The sequence below is a fragment of the Chiloscyllium punctatum genome, chromosome 7 (assembly GCF_047496795.1).
Source record: "Chiloscyllium punctatum isolate Juve2018m chromosome 7, sChiPun1.3, whole genome shotgun sequence".
In the NCBI taxonomy this organism is placed as follows: Eukaryota; Metazoa; Chordata; class Chondrichthyes; order Orectolobiformes; family Hemiscylliidae; genus Chiloscyllium; species Chiloscyllium punctatum.
In genome coordinates, this window is record NC_092745.1 from 122081035 (window position 1) to 122107359 (window position 26325).

The 26325-nt window shown below is 42.3% G+C and overlaps 1 protein-coding gene across 2 annotated transcripts in view; it reads left to right on the forward strand.

Moving 5' to 3' along the window:
- LOC140479487 (outer dense fiber protein 2-like) overlaps positions 1-26123 on the forward strand; it is an 85239-nt gene extending 59116 nt beyond the window's left edge. For both annotated transcript variants that reach the window (XM_072573319.1, XM_072573320.1), the window contains 4 exons: positions 5192-5292; positions 10770-10932; positions 14682-14807; positions 25826-26123. In XM_072573319.1, the coding sequence (XP_072429420.1) occupies positions 5192-5292; positions 10770-10932; positions 14682-14807; positions 25826-25975 (540 nt within the window). In that variant the 3' untranslated portion in view covers positions 25976-26123. The remainder of the gene's footprint in view (positions 1-5191; positions 5293-10769; positions 10933-14681; positions 14808-25825) is intronic.
- The last annotated feature ends 202 nt before the right edge of the window (positions 26124-26325 follow it).

A 26325-nucleotide genomic window follows, 5' to 3' on the forward strand; every position in this document is an offset into this window, starting at 1 on the left:
AAGGTGATATTTCTGTGCCTTTGCTGCTCTTGGTGTTCAAGGTGTATAAATGAAGGGTTTAGAAGGTGCTGTCAGAACATACTTGGTGAGTTACTATTGTGGGTCTTGTTGATAGTATACCACTTCTGTCAGCGGTGAAGTGAGTAAACGTTGAAGGTGATGGATGAAGTGCAAATCAAATGGATTGCTTAATGCCATGATTTGGAGGTGCCGGTGTTGGACTGGGGTGGACAAAGTTAAAAATCACACATCACCAGGTAATAGTCCAACAGGTTTACTTGGAAGCGCTAGTTTTCGGAGCGACGCTCCTTCATCAGCTGATGCACCACCTGATGAAGGAGCAATGCTCCAAAATCTAGTGCTTCCAGATAAACCTGTTGGACTATTACCTGGTGATGTGTGATTTTTAACTTTGGCCTGGATGATGTCACAATTCTTGAATGCTTTGTGAGAGTTGCACCCATCCAGGCATGTGGAAGATATTCTATCACGCTCCTGACTTGTGTCTCGTAGATAGCGGACAAGTTTTGCGGACACAGGAGATGAGTTACTCACTGTAGAGTTCTTAGCTTCTGGCCTGCCCCTGTAACTATTCTATGATTAGTCCTGGATGATTTCTAAGAACAAAGAACAAAGAAAATCTACATCCCAGGAACAGACCCTTTGTCCCTCCAAGCTTGAGCCGATCCAAATGTACTGTCTAAACCTGCCGGTCAATTCCTAAGCATTTGTATCCCTCTGCTCCCCACCTACTCATACATCTGCCCAGACACATCTTAAATGAATCTACCATGCCTGCTTCTACCACCTCTGCTGGCAACGCATTCCAAACGCCCACCACCCTCTGTGTGAAGTACTTGCCACATGTATCCCCCTTAATGTTTCCACCTCTCACCTTGAAAGCATGACCTCTCATTATTGAATCCTTCACCCTGGGAAAAAGCTTGTCTCTTTCCATCCTGTCTATATCCTTCATGATTTTGTAAACCTCAATCAGGTCCCCCCTCAATCTCCTTTTTTCTAGTGAAAATAAACCTAACCTACTCAATCTCTCTTCATAGCTCGCACCTTCCATACCAGGCAACATCCTCGTAAACCTTCTCTGCACCCTCTCCAAAGTGTCCACATCCTTTTGGTAATGTGGCATCCAGAACTGTAGACAATATTCTAAATTCGACCGAACCAATGTCTTGTACAATGTTAACATGACTTGCCAGCTCTTATACTCACTATCCTGTCCAATGAAGGCAAGCGTACTATATGCCTTCTTGACCACTCTATCCACCTGTGCAGCAACCTTCAGGGTACAATGGACCTGCACTCCCAGATCTCTCTGCCCATCAACTTTTCCCAAGGCTCTTCCATTCATTGTATAATTTGTTCTATAATTAGACTTGCCTAAATGCATCACCTCACATTTGTCTGGATTGAAAGCCATCTGTCACTTTTCTGCTCAACTCTCCAGTCTATCTATATCCTCCTGTATTCTCTGACAGTCCCTTATGCTTTCTGCTACTCCACCAATCTTTGTGTCATCTGCAAACTTGCTGATCATACCAACAGTGCTCTCTTCTAGATCATTTAGTGGAGCACCTTTCTCCATTTCAAGAAACTCCCTTCAACTACTACTCTCCGTCTCCTGTTGCTCAACCAGTCCTTTATCCACCTAGCTAGAACACCCTGCACACCACGTGACTTCACTTTCTCCATTAGTTTGCCATGGGGAACCTTATCAAACACCTTATTAAAGTCCATGTATATGACAACAACAGCCCTTCCTTAATCTAACAACTTGGTCACTTCCTCGAAGACCTCTATCAAGTTGGTAAAGCACGAACTCCCCTGCAAAAACCCATGTTACCTATCACTGATAAGCTCATTCTTTTCTAAATATAAATGGATCCTCTCTCTCAGTACCTTCTCCAGCAACTTCCCCACCACCGACGTCAGGCTTACTGGTCTGTAGTTACCTGGAATATCCCTACTACCCTTCTTGTGTAGGGGACAACATGAGAGCAACCTTCCAGTCCTCCGGCACCTCACCTGTATTTAAGGATGCCACAAAGATATCCGTCAGGACCCCAGCAATTTCCTCTCTCGCCTCCCTCAGCAACCTGGGATAGATCCCATCCTGTCCTGGGGATTTGTCCACCTTAATAGCCTCCAGCCTTCCCTACTTATGCCAACGTGATCCAGACTAATCAAACTTCTATCTGTAATCTCAAGATTCATCATGTTCCTCTCCTCAGTGAACACTGTTTAGATTAGATTACATTACATTACAGTGTGGAAACAGGCCCTTCGGCCCAACAAGTCCACACCGACCCGCCAAAGCGCAACCCACCCATACCCCTACATTTGCCCCTTACCTAACACTACGGGCAATTTAGCATGGCCAGTTCACCTTACCTGCACATCTTTGGACTGTGGGAGGAAACCGGAGCACCTGGAGGAAACCCACGCAGACACGGGGAGAACATGCAAACTCCACACAGACAGTCGCCTGAGGCGGGAAATGAACCCGGGTCTCTGGCGCTGTGAGGCAGCAAACTGATGTAATGGTAAGTCCTGGATTTTGATAGTGAGGGAATCAGTGATGATAACGCCATTGAATGTCAAGGGGCAGTGGTCAGACTTTCTCTTGTTGAAGATTGGCATTGCCTGGTGTTAGTTTACCAAAGTTACTTGCTACTTATTTGCCCAAGCTTGGATGCTGTTGCTGCTTACAAACTGCATCACTATCTGAACAGAGGCAAACAGTGTTGAACAATGCTCAGTCAGCAGTGAACATCCCCACTTCTGACCTTATGAAAGGCTGGCGGAACAATATCTGATAGTTTCAAAGTGGAATTCAATATCTACTTAAAAATAAAACATTTGCAGGGCTATGGGGACAGAGCTGAAGAGTGTGATTAATTGATGCCCCTTTGTTGATTTGTGCAGAAAGCAGAATTTACTTTCATTAGGGTTTGTGAACTTTGTGTTACAAAGTCAGTAAATTAATGGAGTTAAGTTGCTCTCCATTTAATATGACAAATTCTCAACACTTTTTTCAAAAACAAAAATATTAACAGTCGTTCTGTGATTCAATGAATTGCTACTCACAATAAGTCAAAGAACTCACTATTTTATAACAACAGTGGTATTATTTAATGCATAATCCAGAGGCTCAGGCTAAATCCCTGGGGAGATGGGGTTTAAATCTAGCCACAACAGCTGTGGAACTTGAATTCAATTAATAAAAGCTGGAATTGAAAGCCAGCCTCAATAATGGGTGAACATGATACTATCATCAATTTTTGTTAAAACCCATCCAATTTGCTAATGTTCAGTGAAACCTGCTGTCCTTACCTGATCTAGTCTACGTGTGGCTCCAGACCCACAATCACGTGTTTGACCTTTAAACTGCACTTGGCTCCGGAGCCCAGTGTGGTCTCTATGAGGTGGTGTTCAGATGAGGCACACCCTAACATCAGTTAAAGGCTGATTACTAATATTGACTGGAGTTTGTCTGCGCCTTTGAACAGCATTTCCTCTAATTATATTTCTCAGTGTACAAACCCCTGAGGTCAATGCATGGTGGTGGCCTCTGGAACTGTAAATCAATCCAAATGGGTGCAGGCAGGAGAGTAGAAATAATGTTACCCATGTTCCTTTGCTAAAAAAAATTGAAGCACAATAAGGGAAAATATGATCCATATTGCCTACGAAACTTGCTTGCCAAGTAGAAGCACCCTTGTAAATTCTGAGCCTTATCGATCTGTAGATATTCACAGCACAGAAAGAGGCCATTCAGCCCATTATATCATTGTCAGTTAACTATGATATGACTAAGATAAGACCTTAACCCTTGTGCTTTTGACTCATAGCCTTGGATGCAATGGCAATGCAGGTGTCTATCTAAATACTGCTTAAATCATCTGGTTGGGAGCCACATTAATCAAGGTCAGCAGAAAGCTCCAGGAAATAAGAGCATTTTTTTGAGTATTTGACATTGAAATTTACCTAATACCTGCTTCTCCACAGGATGCTATTTGGAATGTTGATCAAGTTAAAGCTGAGTGTGTGGTGCTGGAAAAGCACAGCAGGTCAGCCAGCTGCCAACTGGTTTTCACAAGTTTATCTGGCCATTTTTCATCTCCATTCTTCCCCTTCCTTTTCCCTCCCACTGTTGAGTGACTATCCAAGTACAGGTGAAAAGTCGAGTGGAATTGTACTTGCAAGAATTGGGTGTCATGCTGAGCTGCCAAAAATGCTAAACGTAGGTTGGACTGTAAGGAGAAGCTACTGTTTCAGAAAGCACTGATTGTGATTCAGAGGAGTCTTGTATTTGCACGTTGTAATCAGTTGAAAGCACCTGCCCACCTTCCTGTGCTGAGCCTTCCCAATCTATGATGTGAAGGTGCCAGTGTTGGACTGGGGTGGACAAAGTCAGAAGTCACACGACACCAGGTTATAGTCCAACAGGTTTGTTTGAAATCACACAAGCGTTCAGAGTGTTGCTCCTCCATCAGTTGCACCTGACAAAGGGGCTGTGCTCCAAAAGCTTGTGTGATTTCAAATAAACCTGTTGAACTATGACCCTTTCCTACCTGTAATGTTTAACTTTACAGTCTTCTCCAGGACTCTTTTTCCATATTGCTATGTAATGTTCCACTTAGAAAGATGCAACGTTCTGAAAGCGACATGCTAATAATTTTTTCGGGGCTTCAGATAGCCTCTTTGGGTTTTAAAGATTCAAAAGGGACCCCAGGGGCAACGTTTTCACACAGAGGGTGATATGTGTATGGAGTGAGCTGCCAGAGGAAGTTGTAGAGACTGGTACAATAACAACATTTACAAGATATTTGGACAGGTACAAGGATAGGAAAGGTTTAGAGGGATATGGGTCAAAAACAGGCAAATGGGACTAGTTCGGTTGAGGAAAACTGGTCAGCATAGATGAGTTGGGCCGAAGGGCCTGTTTCTGTGCTCTATGACTCCAAGATCTGTCTTAACTCTTTTCACTGTACCTTGCTCAGTTGTATAATACTCAGCTTTCCAGTTCTGAACAGTTTTGCTGTAGATGTCCTTGGTTGGCCTTGCTTATAAATGTTATTTGCTGTGCATTTTATTTGCTGGTGATGTTGACAATCTTTTATGTCTTTCACAAAAAATGGATTTTTTAGAAGTGCTGTGATTACTGTTCCAGGCTGATGACCAGAACTTTCAACTGGAATTATCTTCGGAAAAGGTAGAATCTTTGAGTGATGAGAAACAGAAATTGCAGTTGGCTTTAGATGTTCTTTCTCGGTAACTATCTTTTTACCCATTTCAGTCATTCTATTTGTTGTATTAACTCGTCACTAACCGGTTCTGTTTTTTACTTAGTTTGCAGTGACAGTACTCTGGAGTGTGTTGATTTAAGCTGGAGATATGGGGTTAGATTTTCAACATTAAGATGGTGGAAGTCAAGGCATTTCCTAACTTCCGTGCCCACTTTGGGAGTACATGCTTCTCAAGACTGGATTTTCATTGCTGGGTGTCGAGTGTGGGTCAGTTAAACCCAGAAAGAGGCAACCAAGGAGTTTCTGCATGTCGAAGTGGGATGTTTAAAAGGCCCATCGAGGTGCCATCTCTCCATGTTCTGAGTAACAAGGTGTATCGCCTCAAACTTCTCCACATTGACTTTCAATGCCACCTATCTGCACATTCCACCAATTTGTCTTTTGAAATACTACATAGTCCTCCTCCCAGTTTACAATTCTTCTACATTTTTTGTTGTTATGCAAGCTTTGAAATTGTCCCCTGTACACAGTGATTTAGATAATTTATGTATTACACTGGGTCCTTCAGCCGGTTTAGTACTCACATTGCTACTGTCTTTTTTATTCCAACACCTATCACTCCTTACTCCGCGATGTCCATGCACACCACATCAATGGCCTTTCCCTCATCAGGCCATTCAAAACCTTAAGGTTACACCCTAAAGTGACATTTTTTCTTTGACAAATCCATGCTGACTGTTCTGAACTAACCCACATTTGCCCGAGTGACTACTAGTTCTATCCCAAGTGGTTGTCTCCAGAGGTTTCCCCCAATCCTGAAATTAATCCGACTGGTCTGAAGAGATCCTGTTACAATTTGTTAAATCCTGATAAGGTCTCAGGTGGAGTATTGTGGAGACCTTTGGGTACGAGACTTCACGAAAGACTTTAGAACAAGTACAGAAGAGATTTAACAGAAAGTTAGCCAGAATCTTTCATTGTGAGGAGAGACTGGAAAGCTAGGAGTCAATGAAGGTGACCGAATGATGTTTTTTCCCAAGAGGATGAATAGGGCTGGACAGACTAGATACAGGGTTGGTTTCTGGACCCCCTAGCCAGGAGAAATTGGGGTGCATGATCTGGGGATATGCTGTAGGCCATTTTAGATTCAGCTGAGGAGAAATCTGAACCCCAAAAGGTGGTCGAGGCCAAGTCATGGAATGTATTTAAGAATGAAATAAATGGATTTCTAGAACCTAATAGAATCAGGGAGCATGGGGAATGAGCTGGAGCATGACAGTATTTCATGGAATGTGGGCATCACTGGTTAGAATAGCACTTAAGCATATCTTCACAAATTCCAGACAGCAGCTTAGTGTCAATCACATTGCTCTCTGCCTGTAGGCTAAATGTATTATTGACAGCAGACTCTGTTCTACCAAAGACATTAGTGAACCAGATGGACTTCTAATGTCAATCAACAATGGTTCCATGGTCATCAGTAGTCTAGATGGTTTGTTAAAACTCTGTATTTTTATTGAATTTACATAATACCATCTGCTGTGGTGGGATTTGAGTTATGCCCCAGAGCATTAACCTGGGGCCCTAGATCATTAGACCAGTGATATTACCAGCACACCACCCCTCCTGATCTTTTTTAAAAAAGAATCATGTTGATAGGTAGAACTGGTACAATGGGCCAAATGGCCTACTCCTACTTTTTATGTTTCTATGAGAGATTGTAATAGATTAAATAGAGAAAGATATTCTTTCCAGCAACTGGTTCAGTAACTGGGAATCAAGGGTGCAAAATCTGTGGAAAAACATCGAGAGGAATGATGAGAATGTCTTTCACTTGGCTGCAGGTATTTGGAGCACTGTCCAAAAGAGGCAGAGGGTGCAGACTCAATGAACCTTGTCAAAAGGGAGATGGACTGATGAAAACTGGGAGGTGGGAAGAGGTCATTAATATAACCATTCTTTCAGGGTGTTATGTACCAGGCCAGACCCTTCCCACCCCCCCCCCCCCCCCCCCCACCCCCCTCAAAACATTTCAAGAAGGTAGTCCAGACCCTAACTTTGCTCGTTGTTTTGAGCAAGTGTAAAGTGGATATTCCAGGAGGGATGCAGCAGGTCAAACCACTCCCTTTTCCACAAAACAGAATTTATTTACAGAGTACCAAATGAAAGAGAACAGAATGCAGAATAACGTAAACTAGCCAAACACCCAACAGAATACCATAATTTAATGATGTTGATTCAAATTCGTGCAACAATCCCCATAAACACCCCTTGGCAAAAAAGGATATAATTAAACATAGAGTCCTACAGGAGAGAGAGATTCAGCATGGAATACCTTCTTCCATGTAGCTGTTTCTTTGATCAGCAGCCTCTAAAACTGTCTGCCTGCTAAAATCAAATGAATCCAGAGAAAAGCTGAGCTGGGAGAACTGACCACTCCCCTTTCATTGTACAAGTTTTTTAAAAAATTGAAAGCCTTTTTCCTGAGGCAGTATCTGTTAGTTATAAACAAATTGGCCCTAAAACCCATCCAAACCTGACACCCTGGAACCACTGAGTTTATGACCCCTCTGAAAAGGAAAATAAGGACAACAAAACCTTGTTAAAGGAGCAGCATCGTTACAAGAGATCTAGGCTTACTGGCTTACACCTGTGCTGTAAAGTTATTTGATTTTATTAATTTCCCTGCTGAGCAGTGGGGAAGATGTATCCACACTCTCTGAATTTCCCCATGTGCTGTAAATCCACTGCACTGTGTAATCTGGCTTGCAAAGTGCATGGGGACACCATTAGATCTTGGACTCTGAATGGAAAACACTGAATTCCAGTGAAAATGTGAGGACTGACACCCTCCCCTACCATCTAAACACGTCTATTTTAAATATAATGATAGAGACCGCCCCTCATCTCAGTATCTAGGCATGCACGCAGCTCTCTCTTGGGTATGACTGTGATAATTCCAGCCAAGTGGCGTGAGACAATATATGGATGATTCTGAATAGCACCTGAAGTGCAGCTATTAATTTCAAACTGCCAGGCAAATGAATCCTTGCAGTGCTCCTAATATTCTTTTCTTCACAGTTCACTCTGTCTCTCGTTCACCTGCTACTGGGAGGTTTGATTAAAATAGCTGTCGTCAGCACCTCTTTAATTTTCCATTTAAATCAGCTAAAAAGAAGTGGATAAAGATAGGCTGGGCACTCCATTAGGTTCCATCACTTAGAAACTGATTATATCACAGAATATTCATTGGCAAATACTGACCCATAATTCTGAAGCAGTTACCTTAATTATTACATTGTCAAATTACATAAAGACCGTTGGGATGGAATTTAAACACCTTTATTGCATCTTTTTGCCTTTTTCTGACGCTTAACTAAAATATGCATTAATTCATTTGTATTTCTTCATCTAGATTTAACTGATGGTGATGATATAATGCAAAATGCATTGCTTTCCTTTCAGGCCCTTAATTTTTTTTCCCTCCTGTTCCTGCCCTTCACTTTCATCTCCTGAAAACATTGATTCCTTTGGGCTTGGATGTGTCATCAGGTCCTCAGGAGGTCACCTTCCTTTAACTGGGTGGCCTCTGTTACATGGAGGGAGCTTGCCCTGCCATTGGCAAAATGTAAATTGGCCAATCCATTTCAAGGCCTTGCCCATGGGACAGTTCCTTAGCAGGGGTCTGGCATGAGGGAGTCTTGCTTTCCTGGACCCCTGCTTCCAAGCTTAGTAACATGAAGTTTGGAGGGGGCACTAAGGAATAGTTGTTTCCACAAATGCAATCCAGGATTCCTCCCCAACAATCCCAATAGCAATTCAGATGGAACCAGTTGCTCACTTGTACCCATCCAAACCAGACCCCAAATTACCAAAGGCATTATTTGTATAGTATCCCTGGAGGGTGAGATCAACTTGGGCACTGAACCTTCAGATGTTCTTGATTTTACAGTTCATCCATTCATCCACCTATCCTACCTATAGTGAGAGGAATGTCCTGTCAAATCCCTCTAAAACTTTGAGGTTTTCATGGTGAAATGATGCTTCAAGAAATCTTTTATAAATTAAATTTGCCAACACTTTGCAATCAGCTTGCATTTGGTAGAACAGCAGTCCATCGCGCTGGGTCAATTCTACTTGAGTGAGGTTTTGCAATTAATTGTTATCAATTTTGTCCATAGCCCAATGTTTGTTGAGGACCAGATTAACACTTGGAACATTATGACAAAATTTGGGATCCTTACAGTTGCTGTTCATGAGATCAGTTAACTCAACACAATGAGTAACAAAGACAGAAATTGCTAGAGAAACTTAGCAGGTCTCTGGCAAGAAAGCAGGGTTAACGTTTTGAGCTCAGTGACCCTTCCTCTGCACTATCATCAACACAATGTGTACTGAACCCAAGAGTTGTGATCATTGGAATTCTCTGCCACAGATTGTGGTCAAGGCCAAAATATTGAAGGCTTTCAAGAAGGTATAGATATAGTTCTTAGGGCTAAAAGTGTCAACGGGCATAGGGAGAAAGTGGGAATAGGTACTAAGTTTTATGATCAGCTACAATCATATTGAGTGGCAGAGCAGGCTCGAAGGGCCAAATGGTCTCCTCCTATTTTCTGTGTCTCTCTGGCTCACTCTGGTCTAAACGTGTACCTGGTACAAAATGAGAAAAGGCAACCAGCTAACCCACTCAGAATGAAACAATCACAGAGAATGCTGGAGAAACTCAGCCGGTTTGAGAGAAAACAGAGTTATCATTTTGAATCTAGTTTGACTCTTCATATTGGGTTTGAAAGCTTAACTCTGTTTCTTTTTTCACAGGTGCTGCCAAACCTGCTGAGTTTCTCCAGCATTCTGTGGGTTTTTTTTAAGGTTTCCAGCATCCGCATTGTTTTGCTTTATAACATTTTTAAGTAAATCTTTCAGGAACGTGATCTACAGTAGACCACCATTCAATATGATCTTTGGCTTCTACACTTTCCCACCTCCTCCCCACATCGAGTCCTTCCTGGCTCAATTGCAATGCACTGGGGTGGCACGGTGGCTCAGTGGTTAGCACTGATGTCTCACAGCACCAGGGACCCAGGTTCAATTCCCACGTTGGGCAACTGTCTGTGTGGAGTTTGTACATTCTCCCTGTGTCTGAGTGGGTTTCCTCTGGTTTCCTCCCACAGTCCAAAGATGTGCAGGTCAGGTGGATTGGCCATGCAAAATTGCCATAGTGTTAGGTGCGTTAGTCAGAGGGAAATGGATCTGGGTGGGTTAGTGTTCGGAGGGTCGGTGTGGACTTGTTGGGCCGAAGGGCCTGTTTCCACATTGTAGGGAATCTAATCTAACCTAAAATATCACATGTCTCCCCGAGAGAACTGAGTATTAGCTTATTATGAACTTTCCAAGGAATCATGTTTGTGTCTTCTCTACCTGCCTTTAAAAGGCTTTTCTAGGAGAAGGGACTGTCTTTTCTGCTTGGTTTTACTTAACAATTTTGATCATTGTTAATTGAAGGAGACTGAAGGAGGTTAATTTTCAAAATCAAGAGCTAACAGAGACAATGGCAAAACAAGAAGAAGCTCTTCTGCTTAGCAAATCTCAACTGGAAGAAAAGACAAGGGAATCTGCAGCATTGAGTCGACAGTTGGAAACTGCTCTACATGATGTGACTGAAAAGGTATGAACTCCTTACTGCCTTGCAAAATTATTATTCCACCAGTTTGTGGTTTTCCCATGCAGAACAAATATATACCAGTTACAGTAGACAAGGTCTGGTGCTGTATGTTGTTATTTAATCTTTGCTTGCACCCTTGTCTTTTGAAGCCACAAGCGCAGCCATCCAGAAGGACCCAGACAGTAGATACCTGGAACACCACCATCTGCAACTCCCTCCCAGGCCACTCACCAGCCAAACAAAAGCAGCATTGCAACTCTACCTACACAGACTACAGCAGTTCAAGAAGGCAGCTCACCACCAGTGACTGAGTCATAGGTTTCTTTCTCTGACCATGTACTGCCTTAGTCTGTCTTCCTCCTTTTTAAAGTGCCATTGTTTTGATCTTTCTCCCCCCGCAAACTTCCAAAACAATGTAACAGCACATAAAACAATAATTGCTGCTCCTGGAATTCAAGGAAATCACCTCCAACACCTAAAATACCTCAAAAAAAGGAGCAGCTGAGGCAATTAGAGAAGGGCAATAAAAGCTGGCCCCAGCCTGAAGCGATGTCCATATCCTCTGAACAAATAATGAAAACTTCTTTAAGAAGAGCCAGGTTGCAGATTCAAATCCCATTCCACTCAAGTGCAAAACTCAAACTGCTGGTTTACTCACATGATGAGGGAGGCTTGCACTGTGAGAAATACTGCGCTTCGAATGGGATGATTGTCAGCTGCTGATCAGATGTTTGGAAAAATTCTGATGGCACGATTGCAAAGAGAGCAGGCAGTTTATGACTGGTGATGTGACCTATATCCCACATTCGGAATCAGCAGAATAAATGATCTGATCAGATTGTTGTTTGTGGGAGCTTGTGTGCAGAAATTGGCAGCTACAACAGCGACTACGTTTCAAAAAGCACTCCACTGAATGTGAAGTCTGCGATTTCTGCGCTGGTGGAAAGTACCCTTTTAATGCACGTTATTTCTTTATTCTTTGAACAAGCTGAATCTTTTCAAGGACACGTTTAGGATTGAGGCTTCAAGTCTGTGTGAAGAAAGTGCTTGGAGAGCCCTATCAGTGTTGAGGAACAGAGTTGAGGGCTGTCAGCTCCTCATAACAAAACAAAATTGTGTATTCAATACGCCTTCATATTCTATACAAAAGCTATTGTGAAGGTGCTCTGTTTGATGGCAACAGTGGAATAAACGGAAGACTCCTATTTGGTTAGCAATAAAGCGCAGTAAAATACTGAGTAGATTTTACCTCCTGTTTTACAGTGATGACTGGAATTGAATATTTTCAAGAAAATCACATTTTAGTCATACAGGACTCTTTAGAAAAAAAAGTAATTGTCTTTTTCCATCATTTTCTTATTGCATTCAGACAATGGCATTATGATTCAGATGGGTGAACTACAAGTCATTTTCTGTTGTAATTCTGTCTATTAATCTGTGCTTCTCCCATTCTGGCCTCTGGGTGTAACCTGGATTTTCACAGAATCATGGAATCCCTCCAGATAGAGGCTATTCAGCCCTTCGGGTTTACACTGACTATCCGAAGAGCATCCCATCCAAACCATCCCAATCCCCTCGTTCCCCCCCCCCCCATCCCTGCAACCCCACATTTGCCACGGCTAATCCACCTAGCCTGCACATCCCTGAACATTACGTCACAATTTAGCATGGCCAATCCACCTAACCTGCACATAGAGTCATAGCGATGTACAGCATGGAAACAGACCCTTCGGTCCAACTCGTAATCTTTGGACTGTGGGAGGAAACCAGAGCACCCAGAGGAAACCCACACAGAAACAGGGAGAATGTGCAGACTCCACACAGACAGTCCACCTGAGGCTGAAATCAGCCCCAGAACCCTGGCGCTGTGAGGTAGCAGTGGTAACCATTGAACCACCCGTTTCATCTCAGCATGATTGGTGGCTGAGCCTTCAGATGCCCAAGGCTCTAGTCTTTGCCATTCCCTTCTTTAAATCTTACAAGCTACCTCTCTCTCTCCCTCTCTCCTCCTCCTTCGGTGTGCATCTTTAAAACTTAACCTTTATTTCTAAATCAAGTTTTTAATCATCTCTCCCCTTGACTCCTTGTAAGACTCAATCTCCAGTTTTGTGTTACATTCAGTGGCACGTTGACCAGCTCAGCTCACAACAGCGTTGTTGTTGAAGGCAAAACAAAGAACTGCAGTTGCTGGAGATCCGAAACAAAAGCAGAAATTGCTGGAGAAACTCAGCAGGTCTGGCAGCATCTGTGGAGGTAAACCACAATTAACATTTCAAGTCATAGAATCTCTACAGTGTGGAAACAGGCCATTCGGCCCAACCACACCAAATCGACCCTCCGAAGAGTATCCCACCCAGTCCCATTGCCTTACCCTATTTACTTTACATTTCCCCTAACTAATGCACTTAACCTACACAGGCCCTAACACTACGGGCAATTTAGCATGGCCAATTCACCTGACCTGCACGTCTTTGGATTGTGGGAGGAAACCGGAGCACCTGGAGTAAACCCACGCAGACACGGGGAGAATGTGCAAACTCCACACAGACAGATGTCCGAGGCTGGGATCAAACCCAAATTCCTGGTGCTGTGAGGCAGCAGTGCTGACCACTGAGCCAATGACTCTTCATCAGAAAAGTTCTGCTGAGTTACTCCAGCAATTTCTGCTTTTGGTGAAGGTGTTAGCCAGAGTGTAAGTGTAAATGTGGGCAGGAGAGATATCGATTGTTGGCCTTAGCGATAGTGTCCCATGACCAGTTGAGTGGACAGACAGCCATGGTGTACTGTCTGAAAGCTGAGGCATTTCATTGGTGTCGGTCTAAACATTTTGTAGAGATCTCTGTCGTGGGATTTGATACACGTTTGCAAACAACACCATCCTTGGGAGTCGAAGAGCTGAAGTCCCGAGGGGTCACTTAAATTCTATGAAAATACATATGTAGTAAAAACCAATGGAGGTTTGGATTTATAAGTAGGTACAGCACAAGAATAAGGAAGTTAATGATTAACCTCTTCATAAAAATGAAACTCACCATCCTGACTTGAAAATATATCTCTGTTCCTTCAGTATCAAAAGGTCAAAATCCTGGAATTTCCAACTACAGAACATGGACTGCAGTGATTCAAGAAGGCAGCTCACCACCACATGTCAAGGGCAAATAGGGACAAACAAGTAATACTGGCTGGCAAAGCTAGCAACACTCACAATAAAATAAAACAATTTACATGTGATTAAGTTACTGACAGAATACTGTTTGCAGTTTAGGTGCCCCATTGTACCAAGGACTCTGAAGCAATAAAGAGCATATATTGTAAATTGTCTAATGAAGAAATTAACGGTGTGGAAATATTTTCAGTGAAAGCTGAGAAGATGTTTTCACAAGACATTTACTAAACTACTGAGAGTTTTCATCAAATAAATAGAAAACGTTGGTTTTCTCCAAGGATTTGTGATGAGAGTTCATCGATTTAAAGTTACTAACAGAATTGTGGCCTAATTTTATTCAGGTGAGGTATATTTCTGGCAGGTGAGTTGTGATTGACATTCATGAGCTGTACAATGAGGCGATATTTCATTGAAGGTGGATAATTAACCAGGCAAATAATTCATATTTGGATAATAGTGACACTTGTACCCTGTGGTCATTTCTTTATTCGCAAGATTGTTATTCCAAAGGCTTGTATGTCTTGATAGATGTGTTTATCCCATTGTGGGTTGACATCGTTTTGACCCGTTTGTTTTGCATTCACAGGTCAGAGAGGTGAAGGATCAGACTGAAGCTCAAGAGCATGCCCTTCAGAGCAAACTACATAGCCTTGAATTGGAATTAAACAGAAAGACTAAAGAACTGCAACAGCTTCAATGGAACAAGAATAATGTGAGTTTTCTAGTGTCTGTGGGAGGGGGGCAGAATGGGTTTTTCTGAAGAGTCAAATGAGGGGCGGCATGGTGTCTCAGTGGTTAGCACTGCTGCCTCACAGCGCCAGGAACCTGGATTCGATTCCAGCCTCAGGCAACTGTCTGTGTGGAGTTTGCACATTCTCCCCTTGTCTGGGTGGGTTTCCTCCCACAGTCCAAACCTGTGCTGGTCAGGTAAATTGGCCATGCTAAATTGCCCATAGTGTTTAGGCATGTGTAGGTTAGGTGTGTTAGTCAGGGGTAAACATAGGGGAATGAGTCTGGATGAGTTACTGTTTGGAGGGTTGGTGTGGACTTGTTGGGACAAGGGGCCTGTTTCCACACTGTAGGGATTCTATGAATTTTATGAAAAATAAGTTGAAAGTAAAAGTGACCGAAGGTGGAATTGTGCAGAATTGAGAAGGGGGACCAGGTTACACAAAATCTGTACCACAAGTGAGAGAGTACAGTACAGCTGAAATCTGCATACAATTAGAAATCAGACCCACCTTGTTTTTCTTCTTCTTTGATTTTCTGTCCTTTGTTCAATTACTCACTGTCTAAGCTTGCTAACAACTTCAAGTTGGCAGCACAGTGGCACAGCAGTTAGCACTGATGCCTCGCAGCGCCAGAGACCCGGGTTCAATTCCCGCCCCAGGCAACTGTCTGTGTGGAGTTTGCACATTCTCCCCATGTCTGCGTGGGTTTGCTCTGGCTTCCTCCCACAGTCCAAAAATGTGCAGGTTAGGTGAATTAGCCAGGCTAAATTGCCGTAGTATTAGGTGTAGGGGTGGGTTGCTGCTTGGAGGGTCAATGTGGACTTGTTGGGCCGAAGGGCCTGTTTCCACACTGTGAGTAATCTAATCTGACCGTATATGTCATGAGTATTCTCCATCATTGAATGCAGAAGTAGAAGGAAATAAAGAAAGGTTTTATTTATGCAATGCCTTTTATAACCTCAGGATGTTCCAAAGTGCTTTAAAGCCTGTGAAGTACTTTTGAAAATGATCACTGTTGTAATATAGGAAACTTCTTGCCCACTTTGTGAAACTCTCATCTGCAGTGTGATGATATTTGAGTAATATGTTCCAGTAATATTGGCTGAGGGATCATTATTGGAGATAATTTCCTTATTCTTTATTAAAATAACACCACAGAATCTTTTAACTTCCACCTGTAAGAGCTGATGAGTCTTTAGTTTGATGACATCTCCAACAGTGCTGTACTCATTCAGTACTGTACTGAGTATCAACTGGGATCTTTGAGCTGAAGTCTTCGGAGTAGGATTTGAATCCACATCCTTTAGAATAGTAAAACATCAGTCCTGCACGCCTTGTGAAATAAATGTTGATGTACAGACATTGAATTAGCATTATGGACAAATATTGGGCTAGATTTACAAGGGACCAGTGAGTAAATGTCAGTCTCGAACCAATCACACATTGTAGTGGGCAGTCTGAACAAGCTGAGGGTCAGACTGACACCCATTCGCAGGATGAAGTCATAACCTTGAGAGTTGCAAAAACCTTTGATTGGTCAGCATCCTCACTGGTCCCAGCAGTGCCAAAATTGAACAGTGGACAGCGCTGGAACTGCAAGATGTCCCACGGGTGAAGAGTGCATGTCCACCAGGGAGAGTAAATCCAGTGTTTCAGATGAGGGTGAGTTCTGGAAGAAACAAAATTGGAGCCCAGGTTACACATGTTTTTGGAAGCCAGCTGGGGAGGAACAGTGGGGCAGAGGGATAACATCTCAGGTCAGGGTTGCCCCCGGTGCTCACAGGGAAGTGCACAAACGATGTCTTCTCCCACCCTCTCCATTCCTTTCCCATCTTCTCGAAGAAGGTGTTTTTAAAAATAACAAACTGCACACTCTTGTCTGTCAGTCATTGCTCAGCGTTTTCTGGCTGAGACCTTTCATTCCACAATAATTGGCATCTTCAGACTTAGAGTGTGTTGAAGGGTGTGCGGGCTGGTGAATACCTTCACCAGTCCCAAAACATTATGGGGACTCGGTTAACAATGGGCAGGAGGTCAGTGGAGCAGCCTGACATTTTATGTTCCTGTCCACCCACAGCTGAAGATACATCTGATGGTGTAGACCATAAAATCCAGTCTGTTGATTAAAACAGAGAAAACGCTGTGTGATGGAAGTTTGTGGTCTTGTTATTATTTGAAAACTTGGGTTCTAATGTGGACAGAACCATGTCGAGCTTTAAGTTGATATGTGTTTCTATATTGTCTGTGTGAAGAAGGGAAGGATATGATTTTAGTTTCATTTTTGGGTTCTGGAGGTGATATGAAGTTGTCTGAGTATTTGTTTACTTGCATTTAAATGAAGCCTTTAGAAATAACTCTCACGGTGTTTTGATCATTTCTTTAGAACACAAGGATAAAAGAGGGAGCATAAGTTGGACTGTTGCCGAGAAACGAGGTCTCCTGTGTCACGAGAAGACAAAGACAAAAACAAGTTTCATTTTAGAGAGAGAGAGAACAATCCAGACGTTCAGTGAGTGTGCAGGATTCTTTCTGAGGGAAGCAGGTTATTTAGAGCAAGACTTGAAAGAGCAACAATACAGTCTTCTGAATAGTCAGAGCAGAATTAAAGCCAGTGAGAGAAAAGCTCAGAAGTAGAAATCTGTGGGGGGTGAGGGGTTTAAGGAATCCATGTTGAGTAGGTTTTACAGGGAGAGAGTGAAGACTGCAGTTGCTGGAGATCAGACTCGAGAGTGTGTTGCTGGAAAAGCACAGCAGGTCAGGCAGCATCCGAGGAGCAGGAGAATTGATGTTTCAGAACAAGCCCTTCAACAGGAATGCCCGAAACTTCAATTTTTCTGCTCCTTAGATAAAAACACCTGCTGTGCTTTTCCAGCAACACACTCTCGACTCTGAGTGGGTTTTACAGTTTGTTTCAGGATTTCACAAAAGAAACATGAATGAAAGAATATGGAATTGAATGAATGTAAGAGTTTGCCAAAAGGAAAACAATTACAGTTGTATCCACTGAAGGAATTTTAAAGTTCAAATGAGGTGAACCTTCACTGGAGCTTGAGTACCTGTTAAGTTGTTGTTGAGGGTAATTTGAAAGTCACACAACCCACAAAAACACTGCTTTTTGTTGTTCCTAATGCATGAATTGTAGCTCCTGGTTAAGGGAAGTGAGTTTTTAAACTGTTGCAGAGAAGGCTATATCCCTTTAGTATTTGCCCTTCCCCCCAGTTCAATCCATCAATGGAAGAAAGTTCGAACTTATATTTCTTTCAAAGTATCGTTGAACCAATCTTCTGCACTGTTAAAATGTCTATCTGTCTCTCCACTTTTGCTCTGCTCTGCTGCATTCACATGACAACACCCTGACCAATCAGAATTTACCTGCCTGGTCTGAGAATTAGATTGACATTCTTGCTGCATCTCCAGTCAATGATGGCCCAATCAATCATATCCTATTCTCATGCTGGATAAAATAGTGTTTATTTTTCAAATATATTTCTCATATCTTAGTTTTGATGAGTGCAAGTCCAAAAATCTCAACTTCCAGTCTCCTTCACGCAATATTTAATTTCTCCCGAATTACCTTCCACTATGTTGATTTCTCTTCCACTCAGGGGAGGTATATGACCTCTGTCTGATACACCTTCACACTAGCACAGCCAAATTCGGGAACATGTTTGAACAGTGGAGTGAATTGGTTGTCAATCTGGATCCAAGCTATTTATGTCTATCAATAGCCTTTGATGGGTTATGACATATTTCTATGGCTGGCATCTTGAGGTGGGACTTGATCTGACTTGGAGGTAGGGGCACCAGCACTCTTTCTTTTAAGATAGCGTTCTTTGTGGTTAAAGTTCATTACTTACTCAGTCATAGAATCCCTACAGTGTGGAAACAGGCCATTTGACCCAACAAGTCCACACCGATCATCCAAAGAGTAACCCACTCAGACCCATTCCCCTACCCTATTACTTTACATTTCCTCTGTCTAATGCCCCGAGCCTACACACCCCTAAACACTACGGGCAATTTAGCATGACCATTTCACCGAACCTGCACATCTGTGGGAGGAAACCAGAGCACCCCAGATGAAAGCCACCGTAGACACTGGGAGAATGTGAAAACTCCACACAGACAATCACACAAGGCTGGAATTGAACCCGATCCTGGTGCTGTGAGGCAGCAATGCTAACCACTGAGCCACCATGCTGCCGTACAGCTCCTTCCATATACTATTGCTACCTGAAGGACTTTTGCCCAAAATGTCAATTTTCCTGCTCCTCGGATGCTGTCTGACCTGCTATGCTTTTCCAGCACCACTCTAATCTTGAATCTAATCTCCAGTATCCGCAGTACCCACTTCTGCCTCATTTTCTATCTGCCCAGTCAGTTACTCCACCTCACTGGAATAGTGCGCTGGATATTAAGTACTGGTATTCCCAGAGTCATGATAAGAGCTAAATATTTTAAAACTACACAGTATTCCCCAGTTTACCTTCCCTTCAGACTCAGGTTGAGAGAAAGCATGGACTAAGTTTGTATTCCACAAGAATTACAAATAAACAGATTTGAACTACAGATAAACAATTATGAATGATCAACATAGCTCTTTGTTGATGCTACACCATTTATATGCTCCTTTCTACATGCACCCACAGACAGGCACAAAAGAAGATAGGCAGAGGGAAAAACTGGAAAGGTGGTTTCAGTGGTCACTGTCCCCAAGGTTTGCTGAGATAATCGTTTTGCTAATCAGAATGCTGCTTCCTGATCTTCCTTCTCTAGGTACAGACACTTGTTTGCTGGAGACACAGGGTCATTAGAAATTCTAATCCGCTTCTAAACCCCCATTCACTCTTATTCTCTCTCTCATATGCACACAAACACGTGCACACACACACACACACATACACAGATACACAGAGATACACACACACACACTCCAATTATGCATGGAGGGAAGTCTGGGAAAGCAGTTCCGTGTTTTTTGTTCGCAGGATCTGTTGAGATGATTCATGAGATAATGGTGACAATGCTGGTCCTCAGTCATCCTTCTCTGGATGTTTCCACTGGTTTACAAGTGACACAAGGTGGCCGGTTCACTTGGAAATGGTCTCTGACATATTAATTAAAAATCGCAGCTTGTCGCAATTGCTGAAGGAAAGGTAAACATGTTTTCCTGAGATTTAAAGTGGCTTACTGCCGAGAACAAAGAGGGAGCTCTGAAGCTAGTTGTGGCCTGAAAGCTTCTTTCTAGCTTCTTCACAGCTCCAAGCTGCACAGATATCCAAGAACCAATGACATGGCTGTTGGCAGGCAGAAGGCCTGTATCGTTGATAATTGGTCACTAGTCCATAGACCATTGGCGTCTTGTTGTCCATCTGTGCTTAACGCCTTGTCTCAAGCTCATCTACAAATCAAATTTCAGTTAGTAGTTCACAGGTAACTGTGTAACTTATGTTTACAATGAATATCAAGTTACTTGCTTTCAAACGTGTAACAATTCTCCAGCCATCTTTGGTTTTTAAAACTGCTCTTTTCTCATTCCAGTCCACATTTCGAGATACAAGAAAAATAAAAAGATATTGGTCTTTACATTAAACGAAGGCTTCAGATGTATCTGTTCCCTGTTCTTAACTGATGCTGTCCACTGTAGCTGACCTTTTATAAATAGGTTTCCTCTCCTAAATTGATGTATGAAATTGGGAGAAAGGTAAAGGGAATACTGCAATTTCCCAAAAGCTTGAGAAATTGACCTCATCAAGAGCTGTACGTTTCCAGGGCTCCACTATAAATCCCTCCTGAGTAACATATCTCTGCAGCATATCAGTGCACACATTTTGACCCCAGGAGCCAAAGAAATATTACTCCAATATGTGCAGTGTTTTCCAGTTTCAGCTTTTGCACTTTTATAAATCTTTTGTGAGCTTAGCTATTAGTTATAGGTTGTGGTAGAGGAGGAAAGCTATTCAGATCTGGACTGGGATGAGGGGCAGTGAAGTCTTGTAAAAAGCAGCAGACCAAACAGACCAACCACAGTCCCCTTCCTAATACAAATAATCATTTCTTCATGACTCTGCAGAAACAAGCACAAATGGCCACAGAATCTTCTTTGGAGGCCCAAAGCATTTGTCATTGTGACTGCAGGTGTGACAGGTTCTGGCAAATTCCTCCACCTCAAAATGAAACCCAGATCACACCTCAGTGTTCTCCATTGATGAGTGAATTGAGAAGGTAAAGTCAGAAGTGACGACACAAAGTTACAGTCCAACAGGTTTATTTGACATCATAAGCTTTTGGAGCGTTTCACATGTGACTTCACCTAACAAAGGAACAGCACCCTGAAAGCTTATGTGATTTCAAATAAACCTGTTGGACTATAACCTGGGGGCATGTGACTTCTGACTTTGTTCACCCCAGTCCAACACTGACACTTCCACATCATGTATTGAGAGGACACAGCCGGTAATAATGTAGATATCAGACAACACAGCAGTTGTGTTTGTATTTTAATTTTTGTAAGTGTGTTGATATACTGCTGCTTGACCCATTGAGAACTTGGATCTTGGCAGTGAAACTGCTGAAGAAGAACAGAGTTGTCAATGCCTCTGATCCATAGACCCCAAGTCTCATCCAACTCACCAAGCCCCCATTGGCATAAAGTCTCCTAATGTGAATAGAAGCTGGAGAGTTGGAACCTGTTGAGTCATGGTCTCAAATTTAGATGGACTGCTTTGCACCCCTGATGGTTTTGGGGCACAGATACAAAAAAAAAGCAGTCTTGTAACAGAGAATACAATGCATTATTCTCATTGACAATTCAGTGCAATCCTAGATCATTCCACTGCAAGCAACAATACTTGCTCCCATATCTAAGAGAGCTGGCTTAATGCACCTCTTGAGAGAGACAAAAGCAGTGATGTGACATCAGAAGTTAGTTATCAATTGGATGTTCTCTGATAGAACATGGAAAAAAAGCCTGTTTTTTCAAAGGAAGAGGCATGTGATATCAAGGTCATTTCACATTTCCTTTCTGCCGAATACATTATATGAGTCTTAAGAATTTACACATTAATCTCTAATTGTGTGGGCATGGGGAGGGGGCGTGAATCTCTATGAATTCAGTGACACCAAGCGATGAATAAGTGAAAACATGGTGTAATTCCAGGCTCAGTCAGAGGCTGAGAAACCTGCTCAAGTCTTGCTGTAAAATCTGATATTTACAGAAAAAGAGGTTGAGTGACAGAGGTTACAGAGTTTATTCAAAGGTTGTGGAGCAAATATAAATCAGGTACTGAACAAATATTACCTGTGAATTAACCTTTACACCAATCTGCAAGGTAATTTGAAATGATCATTTTAGATTTCCTTTAAGCTTAAGAATTATTATTTTCTGAAGACTGTATTTCTTTTTAACTGCACCAAGAATTTTTGCCATGTTTTGTATTCAATTTTCCAAGGACCCAAAAAGATTAATTGCAATACAGCAACCAGTGAGTTTGCAATTACTTTGAAACCGTTGAAACCATTGAATTAATCTTCCTGATGTTCATGATTGAATTTTCTATCAACAAAATATTACAAATGATTTTCAAGTTTTCTGTAATTACCGCTTTCAAATGTTGCATTGCAACAGGCATAACTGAAATATTTCTATGTCTTGTGCTATAAAATTGGGTTAAATAAAGCACTGGGGTTAGGCAGCAACAAACCCAAATCAACAGAAAATAATTCAGTTAGACTATGGAGTCTATCGCTTCTCTTATTCATGTTTCCAAGGGTTAGATTGTGCACTTCCATTGGCTTGATCAGTGCTAGTGGGCAATGTACTGCAGTGGTTTGCCATTGTCTGTAGCTGTCTTGCTCGCCACTAGGCGAACTGGATGGATTTACAGGCCAACCCCCTCAGTTGCATTGTGAACACACCTTCCATGACCGACAAATCCTGACATGTGATTGAAACATGGAGCATCTGGCCTAGACTTAGGGACACTACTACTGTGCTACAAGACTGCCAGACAGCACAGCCCTGAGAAAGAAAAAGCAATTTAGACCACGAGGAATAAATATAGAGGAGGACTTAAAAGAGTTGGCAAAAAAAATCTCAGAATCGCAGAATTGTAACGGTGCAGAAGGAGGCTATTCAGCCCATCATGCCTGTACTGGTTCTATTACCTAGTGCCAATCTCCTGCCTTTTCCCCATACCACTGCACACTTTTTCTCTGCAAATAATCATCCAATACCCTCTTAAGGTCTTACGAGGAATTGCTGAGGGACTGGAGGTTGTTTTCGTTGGAGAGAAGAAGGTTGAAAGGTGACTTAATAGAGACATATAAGATAATCAGAGGGTTAGATAGGGTGGACAGGGAGAGCCTTTTTCCAAGTATGGTGACAGCGAGCACGAGGGGGCATAGCTTTAAATTGAGGGGTGATAGATATAGGACAGATGTCAGAGGTAGTTTCTTTCCTCAGAGAGTATTAAGGGTATGGAATGCTTTGCCTGCAAAGATAGTAGATTCGCCAACTTTAAGTACATTTAAGTCGTCATTGGACAAGCATATGGATGTACACGGAATAGCGTAGATTAGATGGGCTTCAGATTGGTATGACAGGTCGGCGTAACATCGAGAGCCGAAGGGCCTATACTGCACTGTAATGTTCTATGTTCTATGTTCTAAATGCCTCCATTGACCTGCCTTTACCTGATTTCCAGGCAGTACATTCCAAATCCTAACTACTAATTGTGTGAGAAATATGGAAATATATAGGAGGGTGATAACCTAGTGATGTTATCAGTGGACTGTTAATCCAGAGACCCAGGTAATCTTCTGGGGACCCAGGTTCGAAACCTGCCATAGTAGATGGAGTAATTTGAATTCAATAATAAAACAAACAAAATCTGGAATTAAGAGTCTAATGATAAACCATGATTCCATTGTCCATTGTCGATTGTTAGAAAAACCCATCGGGTTCACCAATGTCCTTTAGGGAAAGAAACTGCCATCCTTACCTGTTCTGGCCTACATGTGACTGCAGATGCACAGAAAAATGGTGGGCAATTAGGGATGGGCAATAAATGCTGGCCTAGATGCCGTCACCCTGTGAATGAACAAAAAACAATTACACTTGCTTCATTTGCACACCACTTTAAAATTGTGCCTTTTTGTTCATTTTTCTTTCGTGGGTGGGAACATCTCTCTATCTACTCTGTCCACCCCACTCATAACTTTGAACACACTCATCAAATTTCCTCTCGGTCTGCTTCTCTCCAGGGACAACAGTCCCAACTTCTTCAGTCTGACTGAAGCAACATTTGCAACTCTGAAGCAGACTATGACCTGGACAATATCAGGCTTCGGCTAAAAGATGATAAGCAACATGCACACCACGCAAGTGACAAGCAATTACAATCTTCAATAAGAAACAATCTAATCACTGCTCTTTGACATTACCATCACTGAATCCCCCACATCAAAATCTTGGGGGTTACCTTTGACCAGAAACCACATTGGACTCACCATACTAATACATTGGCTCCGAGGACAGACCAGAGACTAGGAATACTGCAGTGAGTAACTCCTCTCTCCTGACTCCCGAAAGCATCTGTCCCATCCACAAGGTCCAAGTCAGTCCAAACCTGCTAAGGCCATAAGATATAGGACAGAATCAGGGTATTTAGCCCATTGCGTCTGCTCCGCCATTCGATTGTGGCTGATATGTTACTCAACCGTATTCTCCTGCCTTCTGCTCATAACATTTAATGTCATAAGTAATCAAGAACCAACTATTCTCTGTCTTAAAGACACTTGATGCTTTGGCCTTCACAGCCTTCTGTGGCAATGATTCACCTCTCTCTGGTTGATAAAAATTTCTCCTCATAAATGTTCTAAAGGTCATTCCTTCAATCTGAGGCTGTATCCTTGGGTCCAATCTCTCCTATTAGTGGAAACATCATTTCCACAACCAGTCCTCTCAATATTCTGTACGTTTCAATGAGATCTCCCGTTATCCTTCTAAACTTCTTCAAAAACCGACCCAGAATCTTCAATTGCTCCTCATATGTCAATCTCAACAGAAACTCCCCCAAGGCCAGCATATCCTCCCTTAGGTACAGGGCCCAAAATGCTCCCGATTATCCTGGATGAGTCCAGTTCTAACATCACTCAAGAAGCTTGACACCATCCAGGGCAGAGCTACCCATTTAATTGACATTACTTCCACAACCATTCAGCCACTCCAACACCGATGTTCAGTTGCAGCAGTGTGTACTATCTCTAAGATGCATTGCGGAAATTCACCAAAGATACTCAGACAGCACCTTCCAAACCCATGACCACATCCATTGAGAAGGGTAAGGGCAGCAGATTCATGAGTAAACTCCTCTTCAGGTCACTAATCATTCCGACTTGGAAACACATCAATGTTCTTTCAGTGTCGCTGAGTCCAAATCCTGGAATTCTCTCCCTAACAGCATGGTGGTGTACCTATAGCACTAGGACTCTGGACTTCAAGAAGGCAGCTCACCACCACCTTCTCAAGGACAACTAAGGACGGGCAATAAACACTGACCCGGTTACTGATTCCCAGATCCAATGTGAGTGAGTTAAAAAAAAGTTCCTCATTTCAGGAATCGTTCTTGTAAAATCACTTCTGCCCTCTCCAAAACTAGAGAAAATGAAAAGAATTTTCCCTCAGATTTATTTAAGATCAGGAAAACAATAGGTGTGAGATTCCAAAAGACAGCTGGTCATGTACTTGACGAGAGCTATTATGCAGGATTGTAGCGGAAATAGTTGGGATGCGCTACTAAATTAGATAGCGCTTACAAAGAGTCAGCAAAGACTTAACTGGCCAAATGGTCTTCTACTGCACTGTAAAATTCAATGCTTAAAAGAGCGGAATTGTTGAGATGCTATCTCTTAAACTGATGGGAAGTGGAGAAATTTACATTAAGCCACTCATTCTTAGCTTTTTAATGAATATATTCTGTTGAATATTTTTCCTCAGGCGGAGAGGAGCCATGAAGCACACCTGCAGGAGTTGAGGCTCAGTCTTGAGCAATCAGAGAGTGAAAACCAGAGCATTCAGAGTTACATGCGTTTTCTCAAATTGTCCTATACAATCATGTTTGGAGACAACAGCATAACAGAGCACTGACTTGAGTAATTTAATCGTCATAGGATTTAATGAAATCTTGCAATGGCTACAGATTCAACATTTGTTTTATACTTAATTATGAAACTTTAATTTGACTTCTATTAAGAAAATTCAGTAAAGGTCGTGCAAATTGTTTGCGCTGGACGTACTTTCCTTGTGATTAAAAGCAAATACTGCACATAGAGAGGACTACTGTCGTTAATGTTTCTAAATTGATATGCTTGAATATTATGTTACTTTCAGCAGAAATTTCCAATGTCAGTGTGTAAATGAATAATATTGTTTTTGTTTCAAAAATATTAATTTGATTTTAAGGCACTGTTTTTGCATCAATAATTTGTGTTTTTGAC